General features: G+C 38.9%; 1 protein-coding gene across 2 annotated transcripts; it reads right to left on the bottom strand.

Moving 5' to 3' along the window:
* Positions 1 to 4,711: 4,711 nt before the first annotated feature.
* il12rb2l (interleukin 12 receptor, beta 2a, like) lies at positions 4,712 to 10,878 on the bottom strand. 2 transcript variants are annotated; one of them, XM_030140194.1, is made up of 15 exons: positions 10,778 to 10,878; positions 10,330 to 10,428; positions 9,315 to 9,456; positions 9,045 to 9,190; positions 8,747 to 8,889; positions 8,376 to 8,520; positions 8,082 to 8,158; positions 7,751 to 7,988; positions 7,385 to 7,579; positions 7,071 to 7,175; positions 6,833 to 6,967; positions 6,493 to 6,648; positions 6,243 to 6,318; positions 6,036 to 6,117; positions 4,712 to 5,917 (listed from the first exon to the last, which is right to left on the bottom strand). In XM_030140194.1, the coding sequence occupies exons 2-15, from the start codon at positions 10,400 to 10,402 to the stop codon at positions 5,543 to 5,545; spliced, it is 2,088 nt and encodes a 695-aa protein (XP_029996054.1). In that variant the 5' UTR covers positions 10,403 to 10,428; positions 10,778 to 10,878; the 3' UTR covers positions 4,712 to 5,542. The 2 variants fall into 2 exon arrangements, with proteins under 2 accessions (XP_029996054.1, XP_029996055.1); XM_030140195.1 differs by having other exon boundaries at positions 8,376 to 8,517.

Below are 10,878 nucleotides of genomic sequence, written 5' to 3'. Positions count from 1 at the left end.
GTTAGTTAATACCTGTGAATGGGGAGCACAAAGGAAATATGAGGCATTTATTTTTTAAATTTCCACAGAAATTGAGAGGCTGGGACTGGAGGAGGTGGGAATAGCCCCATTTCGTACCATTTTCTACCATTCCCCCCTGGATACTGCCAATACCTGAAGTAGATATGTCTGTATTGCAATGTTTTTCAACCTTGGGGTCAAGACCCCACGTTGGGTCGCCTGGAATTCAAATGGGGTTGCCTGAAATTTCTAGTAATTGATAAAAATAAACTTAGAAATAAAAAATATATATGGTGAGTTGAGAGAGACAGTCACAATGCATAAAAGACATGATGAACTCTGAAGCTGAAACTGAAGCACTGTGGTACTGTTTATCTTTCAAGTGTTCATTTTTGCCAGTCTAAGATGCTGCAGCTCTTTCATAATTCATAGTTTGAGTTATTGTTTTTACAGTATTAATTTGCAGCATTGTAAATACAAACTGGACTGACTGTACATATCCTGACCAAGGAAAAGAAAATTCTCACTTTGTGCAGTAATCTACACCTGGCTTTTCTGCCTCCATCCATAATAATATACATTATATAGCCTAAAAGTCATCTAAAATTAATGTTTATTTGCAACATAGTATAGCAAATTATTACATGATCAAAAACAAAATAATTTTAGCAAAAAAAAAAAAAAGTCTCTGTTTTTAATGTCTGGGGTTGCCAGAAATTTGTGACGTTAAAATGGGGTCACGAGCCAAAAAAGGTTGGAAATCACTGCTGTACTGGAAAGTGTAGAGTCAAAGAAGGCTCCAACTATCTAAACTCGGTGGAACAGGTTCTAGCAGGTAACTGGTTGGACCATGTGGAAATTTATACAGATGGGTCAAAAGATTCAACATTAGGAACAGCTGGGTTTGCTTTTTATAACCCCCAATTTGATGCTGTCAATAGCAAAGGGCTGCCAGATAGACTGTCAGTGTACACATGTGAAATTACTTCAATTATATGTGCGTTACAGTGGGCAGAAGACACAAGACAAGAGAAGGTAGTGATTTGCTCTGATTCTGCATCTGTAGTGACCTCATTGGGCTGCAATAAGGGCAATGCTCGGCCAGATCTAATCACAGAGCTACTTACTATTTTATTTAAAATTGAGCAGGCAGGGGGATGTGTGGGATTCCTATGGATTCCTGTGCATGTGATGGTACATGGAAATGAAATAGCAGACAAAGCAGCTAAGGGGGTGTTGAAAAAGGGGCTTGACCTCAAAATAAATCCAGGGATACTTGAGTGGAAATCAATTATTAAGAAGTATATTGCCAATGTCTGGCAGGAGATGTGGGGAAGGGACAGTAGAGGGCGCCATTATTTTTCTATTAAATCAAGCGTCAGGTCTGAGAATGTTTTGTTTTTGTTTTGTTTTGTTTTGAATTATTATTATTATTCATGAAATGCACAGAGCAACTTGACACATTTAAACAGAACATGAAATGTAGTATAGTGTGTGTACTGCAAACAGGAGCAAACGGTAAAGCATGTTTTAATGGAGTGTCCGATATATGAAGCGCAGAGATTGGAACTTTGGAAAACAGTTGTGACAAATCCTGGAGATGTGTTTATTTTGAAAACTCTCCTCAGCCCGTCTCAAGACAGGACTACCGTGTAAAAGCATTGGAGAACTTCCTAGCAGCTACAGGGCTGCAAATAAAGATGTAGGATGACCATCAAGTGATGTGACCTTATCCAACTGAGATATTTGTCCAATGTGGCGTCTCTGAAAAACTGTTCAACATGTGTTTCTAGACTGTATGGTCTGTGAGGAGGAGAGGCACACACTGAAATAATTACCTCAAAAATCCAAATTGAGTTTCACAGTAGGGGGTTAATAGGGAGAATTTAATTAATTGATTCATGTATTTATTTATTTTGTTGTTAGGTATGTATGAGAAGATCGATCTATCTATCTATCTATCTATCTATCTATCTATCTATCTATCTATCTATCTATCTATCTATCTATCTATCTATCTATCTATCTATCTATCTCTCTCTCTCTCTCTCTCTCTCTCTCTCTCTCTCTCTCTGTCTGTCTGTCTGTCTGTCTGTCTGTCTGTCTGTCTGTCTGTCTGGATAGATAGATAGATAGATAGATAGATAGATAGATAGATAGATAGATAGATAGATAGATAGATAGATAGATAGATAGATAGATAGATAGAGTGTGTATGTGTATATATAGTACATTCCGGTAGGGGGCGGTAATGCGCATGTTAAGTCGGGTGCCGGCCTCCAAATCAAAGCCAGAGAAGAAGAAGTGACGCGACCTCCGGAATATGATAGGCACTGATGCGCCACGTAGTGCCTAGTCTGCCGGAAAGCACAAGAAGAATTTTCCTGCTTACATTCAAGCCGTAGCACAACTCAGAAGTTGTCAGCTCTCACACAATGCCTAAAACAAAAGAATTAGGTGACGCCACAAAGGCAGCTATCTTGGCACTGCTGGAAATTGGCATGAGTGAGAGAGAGGTAGCGGAAAAACTGAAGGTCTCCAAGACAGCCGTTCATTACACCAAGAAAAAAGCAGCCGAACACGGTACTACCCAAGTGCTACCTGGTCGCGGTAGGAAACGTCTTTCTACCCCACGAGATGACCGTGCACTCATCCGTTCCTGTGCCAAGAATAACCGTCAGACCTCCAGGGACCTTAAAAATGAGTGGGAACAGTCGAGAAATGTGACTTGTTCGATAAGGACAATCCGAAACCGACTTCTGGAAGCGGGTCTGAAGCCACACAGGGCACGGAAGAAGCCCCTCATCAAGGAGGAGGGCAGCCCGGTGACTGTTTGCTTGGGATCACAGCAGGGGCGTAGCCAGGGGGGGGCAGCACCCCCTCAGGAGGATGCTTCACCGCCCCAGGGGAACGCTCTGCCGCCCCAGGGGGACGCTCCGCCCCCCCAGGGGGAAGATATGCCCTCCTGTGAAATGTCCTGTCCACCCTGCCAGAGTTGAACGGACCCCTGTTTGACAGTGATGGAGGCTGGCAATGCCCTCCCTCCCAGTCCGACAATCGAGGAACCTACACCCTCCCCTCCGGTCCAACAATCACAGAACCTACCCCCCCAGTCTGACAAATACGGATGGACGGAACCCCCCCACACACACATTTTTTTGCCCCCCCAAAACATCCAAAAAGCCCACCCACCCACACATGACATTCTGATCACCCCTCTGGACCACAAGGATTGGACTGTTGATGATTGGGCTAAGGTTCTCTTCAGTAATGAATCCAATTTTCAGTAGATGCCCACTCCAGCCAACTTACTGGTTAGGAGGAAGCCTGGAGAAGCCTACAAACCAGACTGTCTTGCCCCTACAGTAAATTTTTGGGGGTGGGTCAGCAATGATCTGGGGTTGTTTCAGTATTGGTAGAACAGGGTAAATGCAGTTGTGTGAAGGGCGAATGAACCAGGTCATGTACAGGGCTACTCTTGAAAACAGTCTTCTTCCATCAGCTGGAAAACTCTTTCTTGCCTCAAATGACTGGATTTTCCAATAAGGCAATGCCCTTTGCCACACAGCAGGACCAGTTAAAGTCTGGATGGAGAACCAGAACATTCGAACCATGCCTTGGCCTGCCCAAATCCAATTGGAAACCTGTGGAAAATCATCAAATGCAAAATGAAGACCCACAAGCCCAAAAAGAAAACAAATTGCGTTGAATTTGTGCAACAGGAATGGACTGCTGTGACAGCAGAACAGTGTCAGAAGCTGGTGGAGAGCATGCAAAGACGCATGGCTGCAGTCATCAAAAACACAGAGAAGGAAACATGGAATGCCTAAAAGCACTGTTTTTTGTCAGTACAATGCCATAGCTATTGATGGAACAACTTAAGTGATTTTGGTTATCAAGAAAACCATGGAAAATGGCTAGATATCCACTCTGAAATGAAACTCTTATGAGCCATTGTTGTTATCATTATATTTGTCCAAACAAATGTACCTTTAGTTGTACCAGGCATTAAAAAGAACAAGAAATTGAAGAAAACAAGAGTGGTCTAATAATTTTTTCCACAACTGTACACAATAATTAATAATGATTCTAGAAACGTGTATGTGGTGTTTTTTTTGTTTGCTTGTTTATGATCAATATTGTCATGATGAGGATCATTTTTAAAATACAAAATAAAACATTTAAAAAATAAAACATACTCTTTCTTTTTACTTTGTTAGAGATGACATATGTTGAGAAAATGATAAGTGGTTTCTTTAAACATATTTTCACTATTGGTTGGAACTGTTATTTTATGAATGTGTCCTTATTCAAATATCGATATGTTATTCAGCTGAGACCAGAGTTACTGTAACCAATATAACAAAGCATTTTTGAGCGAATTGAATGTTATGAAATGAATCTATGTGGAATTTTGGGAACTGTAGTTAACTGTTGCTAAGTAAAGTGTCTTATGGCCAAGCACCAGAAAACATGCAACACATTTAGCGTGCGTATAGGCATTTTATTTATTCCAAAATGGTAAAATGCAGCCAGTTTTGTTGTTTTGAATTATAATGCCACTATATAAAGATGAAATGTTTTACATGTTGGATATTTGGCTATGTCAATAAACTACGTTGATGTTTATGTTTCAACTGTTGTAATATATCATATTCCAGCAGCATGACTGTTTTAAACTAAGAAAACTAAAAAAATGTGAAATAAAGACTCTTAAGAAAAATATGAAAATATTTTATTCATTCAAATACCTAAAACAGTTAAACATTTAAACTTTCATTGTATTTATTAGAATCAAACACTGGAGGGGGAAATAAAACATTTACCTGAAATATAATAGCACCTGAAATTATATATGTTCATTGAAATAAAAAGATCCAGTCTCCTTTAAGTTTTGCAGTTCTGAAGTAGTTGGGTAATTTTGTGATTCACAGATCCATTTCATACACGTCAAATCTCATATGAGAGACAATAAAGAGCATAGCTTATCACATTGATGGTTTTAAAGTATGGGAAACACTTGACTGTTTCTATGACCATTTTATAACCTAAACCCACTGCCAAAGTAGGGTAAAACGTACCTTTTTGGAAAAAAAAAAAAAAAAAAAATCTCTAAGAATAATACATACTTTTACTCATTCAAATAAAATACTTGTGCTTTCCTGACTGTACATTTAAACTTCTACATGAATTTGTATCAATGCCCACAACAAATAATGAATGCATGGATGATCCATTTGTCACTTTTTTTATCCACTTTTGTTGTTTTTATCTGTTTTTTATAATCTTAAACCAAGACTTAAAATAAGAGCAAAAGAAAAATTCAAGTGTACATAATGATAAAAACCAAAACTAAACTTGCCGAAAGCAGTACAAAAAAGGTGCATATAGTCACAGCCAAGGTAGACAGCGACTGCCTGACCACTATTTTCAGTCACCAGTTGTCAGTAACCTGAGTTGACCAACAGAGAGTTAACAGTTTCTTCATTCCTGTCCACATAAAAAAAACTTTCAGTAAATGGCTGAAAATACGAAGACATCATCAAACTTCCAATATTTCTAAAACAGTTGGCATAAAGTGTTTTTCGTATCCAGACAAAAGATCTTCCTCTGTACAGCTCCAAGAATCAGCCCCTTCCTCCTCATTTTCCTTGTCCCTTTCCTCATCGGAGTCAACCATTTTACTGTATTCCTCTCTTCCATATTTGTGGTGTATCGTTTCACTCTCCTCTGGGAGGGCATTGTCTGTCTCATTATTTCCATTTCCCACCAACGGTCTGGTTAATCCGTCAGTTTGGGAGGTTGTCTCCTGTGGGGACCGGGAAGCCCATGGTGGAATTTCCACTACTTCCAACAAAGAGATTTTGGGATGTGGCTCATGGACGGGAATACAGATCCAAGGAAGGAAGTCATTACTCTAAAGGGAAATAACACACATGTACCAAGAGATTATACTCACAATCTATTACAAATAATAATAATAATAATAATAATAATAATAATAATAATAATAATAAAGAAGAAGAATCTCTCACCTGGTGCGTCATCTGGCAGAAGATGTGGCTATTTCTGGGATCTGGGACTTTTTCATGCAAGAAAGACGGCACTAGTGGACATCTAAAAGCAGTGGCAAAATGACAAAAATATGTACATTTTTACATTCTACTCTTTAGCTGCACATGAATTGTTTAAAATAAAACTGGCAAGCAATGAATGAACAAATATTTAATAAATGAACTCACCTGAAAAAAACAAGTACTGCAAGTGGAATAATGATTACAATAACAACAATCGCCCACAGGACAATTATGAGGTAGGCTGAAGAAAGAAAAAGACATAAATGAGAGGTCAAATAAATTATTTACATATGAGTAATATTATTAGTACATCGATCATGCAGTGCATTTTTTTTACAACTTATATAATCTCGTAGTATTGTGTCATATATTTCATTCTAAGATAATGATAGTCAATAAAAAAAAAATAAAGTACCCTCATTGCGTTCTGTATTGAAATGTGTGGTAGTATTGGGTCCAGGTCCAGCTCCATTTACAGCTCTAATCCAAGCCTCATATTCCTGGCCTTGAGTGAGATTTGGCAGCTCATAAGTCCTGTTTTTGTGCTGTGGGTAAGCACTTACAGTGTACACTAAGAAGGACATGATGTTTAAACAGAGGTTAAGTACTCAGAGCACTGTAAAACTGAGAAAAATGCACATAGCCTGGTAAATATACTGTTTGATTAATGTACTACTTTAAGCAAAAATAAATTTTAAAAAGTTGCAAAAACTTTAGCAACTTTTACAGCTGTTTTACATGTTGTTAGTACGTACCATTTTGCTGGTTTACTCCTATTTGGTAGTACGGTGTCACTCCATTCTGCTTGGACATCAGAACAGGCTCCCAAAATAAGGTGACATGAGTGGAACTGCTGGAAAGTACTTTAAAAGATCGCACTCTGGATGGGCCTGATATATGACAGGAAAAGCAACAGTAGCATTCCATTTTAATGAAAGGAGAAGTGAGTGGTCACGATAAGTTTAAAGTAGCAAAAAATGTGTAAATACTTACTTCCTTGAACAAAATGTGCAATATTTGAAGAAAGGTAACGGCCCTTCCCGCTGTGTAATTCAGTAAACAGAGATACTTGGTAAGGTGTGTACTTCTTAAATTGACCTGTAGATGGAGACACACACAAATGTGAAACACCTAAGTTGAACCCGAAACACTTTTCCTGTTTTGTAATTATTGAAAATGTTCTCTTTTTTTCACCATTAACTGGCTACCACTGCTAACACTTGTCTCGATATGAAACACACAGGTTGAATAGTGGAATGTAAGTAATATCTTGTAATACTGAATCAATGTCTCATGGTCAAACAAACCTTTAAATACTCCTGTTCTCTGGCTTTTTTCCACTCTAACCCAATCAAATCCTTCACCCAGAGGGCTGCCTGCTTGTTTGTATTGCACCACATATTCCTTCAGGTTGTCAGAGAGCTGAGAGGTTACATCCCAGGACACAGTGAGGCTCTTCTCTTTCATCTCCAATTCAATAGCTTGGTCATTATTCTCTTCTCCTTAAAAAACAAGAAAGGTAAAGGAAACAAAGGTGAAAGAGAGAAATGTTTACCTTTCCTGTAGGTATATAAATAAACTAACGTGAAGTAGAGTTAAACATAGAACAATAAGGTCTGATGATTCATGTTTATACAAAGCTTTTCATAGTTATAGCATTGATGGTCTGGTACCTGACATTGGCAAATCTAGATGAGTTGGAAACGTGGCACCAAGAGCATTGTAAGCAGATACATTGACTGATGAGACGCCCTTTAAGGAGTAGTTGAGGTGGCACTGCATCTCATCACACACCAAATGGACCATTGGCTCAGCAGCAGGCTCATTCAAGAGCTTTTCCGTGCTACTATTGTAAAATAACCTGACTTCATAACCTAGAATGTCACCGCAGGCATGAGAGATAGGAAGCCTCTGGAAACAATGGAGAAAAAAAAGTGGTGAAAAGAGGTGATTCTGGTGGAGGGATTGCAATTAGTCCAAATAGAGAACAATTTCTTTACGTACCTTCCAGGTGAGGATGCAATCAGAGCTTGTGGGTGATATCCCACAGTCCCTCCAAACATCCACCTTTCCAATAGGAGCTGAACAAGAAAGGAAAAAGAGACAACAATCAGTGAAAAATGAGTCATAGCTTTAGCAAGCAAAACTAAACTCTTGCTTTGATGTGTTCAGTATACAAGTAAGGTAAATTAAAACAACTTTAAACAAAGAATACAGTTGTGGTTGCATTTAAACTTTTTGCCCCGCTTTGACAAAACCCATTGCACAAACAGCATCACATCATGAATGAGGACTCACCTCTTTCTGCTCTCTTTATTCTATGCGTCTCACTCCAGTCACTCATCAAGCCTATGTTACATGCACAACGAACTTGAAATGCATAAACTGTGCAGGGCTGGGAATTCTCCAAAGCATAGTTGGCAGAAATTCCACCCTCATCCTGCTTAGAAAGAGAAAATAAAAGCTTAAAATGCATTAAATGGGCAAAGTTTAAGGGAACATTTGGTTCTTTTTTTTGGGGTGGGGGGGTTATTTGGTAACTTAGTTAAATATCATGCAACATCAATGATTACACTTCTGTCTGAGCTCTGTACAACATGTCACCAACATCCTACTTTCCCTGCAGTTTTGTCTTGATCTGTACAGCACATGTTGAAGTTGAAATTCACCTGAATCCAGGCTTGGTCTGTCTCAGCCTGATGTCGGACTTCACAGTTTCCAACAGAGAGCTGCAGCTGTTCACAAGTTGACTTCCACTCAATCTCCAACGGCTCCTGATAGCTTAATATGTCTTTGGGAGGGTGTGGCTTAACTGCCAAGAGAGACAGACACATTAAAACATAATAGACTGAAAATGCCAGTTAAAAGGTTTATCGTTTTCAACACCATTTTATTGTATTTTTCACTATGGTTACATTCACATGTCTAAGTTCTCTGTGGTTTTATTTTGGCCCAGGACTAACTTACTGATATCTGCTGTGTTGTTGAACACAACTTCAGGAGACTTCTCAGACCCATACTGGTTCTTAGCCTGGACCCAAACGCGCAGTTTACTGTGGCTAGAAAAGTGTTCACGCTGGATCAACCCATTTGAACTATTTCCACTCTTCTCTCTGAAAAAGAAATAGAAAAGTTAAAAGCCCTCCCACAGTTAACAGGGCATTATCATCAAAATTTGAAAGTAGTCAGATGACTAAATAAGAATAAGATTTCTTATTAGTCGCTGGTTGCATTTACCGGCCAGCTGATTCCCAGTGCAGGCTGTAGGTTGTGTTGGGCTGTAGGTCTGGCTGATCCCAAAAGCAGTGGATATCTACATCACAGCTATTCTCATTACATGGGATATGGCAACTGACATGAGAGGGGGGCACAGGACGACCTGAAGAAACAGAGTACTCTAATTCATATATTTGAAATTCTTGAAGACATTTTGTGTCAGATGAAGGGATAGCAAAAGAAGATTAAAAAAAAGTTTTTAAAAAAGTATTATAACCTTTCTGAAGGTATATTTTGGAGAGTTGATGCATCTGTCATGGTAACATAATGATATCCATGATATTCTCATTGGCCTTTTTTTAATGTAACATGATGTTTAGTAAATAAAGTTTTTGTACAAATTTTAGGCTGTTCGGAAAAAGCAGTCAAATACAAACCAGTGCTACAACAAAGTATGGTGATGCTCAACGCCACAAACTGCCAGGATTTCTTTTATGAGTCATGATGTAATAGTTACTTACTTCTAGGTGAGTCCACTAATCCCCTTTATCACAAACCCATGCACACATTTTTTCCCACATATCACAAAACCACAGCTACAACCTACCTATTTGACCTCTTTCTCGTAATTTATCGTGTCTTCCTGCAATTGTTGCAGTGAAATACACTTACAGTAACATTAACAGGAAACGAGCAGAGCCCAGGACTACAATGACTACACGTTGTCTCCACTTCCTCTTCATCAAAAAAAGGCAACAAAACCTTATAGAGTTAGTGTGCAAATGTGATCAGTTAGAGGCATGTGTTCGGAGAAATAATAAAAAAAAGTTTGCACATAAAAGACAACATGCAGCCCATTTTTTTTAGCATCCTGTATGTTTTCTCTCCTCAGTACAGAATTGGGTGAAACCTCCACTCTTTCTTGTAGTCTCCATCAGCAGTTTGCCAACACTTGCTCCCTTTATTGTTTGCATGTGTGTATGAAATGTTGCCAAAAAAGAAGCGGTATTGCAAAACTGCATGTGAATAGGCATACCTGCATGAGGAGAACAGTTTGCCAAGTTGGCTAGCAAGATGGACAGAAGCCATCCTGTCCGAAATGTGGCCATTACATTGGAACCCAGGCCTCTAGTGTCTATAAGGACAAATATAAAGCCTTGATTAATACATCATTATACACAGAACATGTTGCAAACAAGGAAGTCATTGTATTGTACTACTGTAACAACTTTTTTCCTCTTAAGAAAAGTTACCAGCATGTGGAGACACGTTACTGTAGATGTGGAAAACAGTCATTAGTCAGTCTGGTGCCAACAAACTACAGTTACGTGGACTGAAACTGAATAAATGGCACATTATGGAAACTGTAAATACAAAGAGTCAAACTCCTGGACTCCTTTATAACTATGTGGAAACCTGGAGCGAGCTGTTTTAGCCGTCGGTTTTAAGTAACTACTAAAATCTATTAATAATAAATAATTTACCTCATTACGAGAAAGACTGAGGTTCCCTCCGGTCATCCTGTAAAGTTCACAACACGTAGGTTTGTGTTGTGGCTCACGATGACACGATGGCTCAACTGTGA

The sequence above is a fragment of the Sphaeramia orbicularis genome, chromosome 8 (genome assembly GCF_902148855.1).
Source record: "Sphaeramia orbicularis chromosome 8, fSphaOr1.1, whole genome shotgun sequence".
Classification (NCBI taxonomy): Eukaryota; Metazoa; Chordata; class Actinopteri; order Kurtiformes; family Apogonidae; genus Sphaeramia; species Sphaeramia orbicularis.
This window is presented reverse-complemented; position numbering and strand designations above follow the sequence as displayed.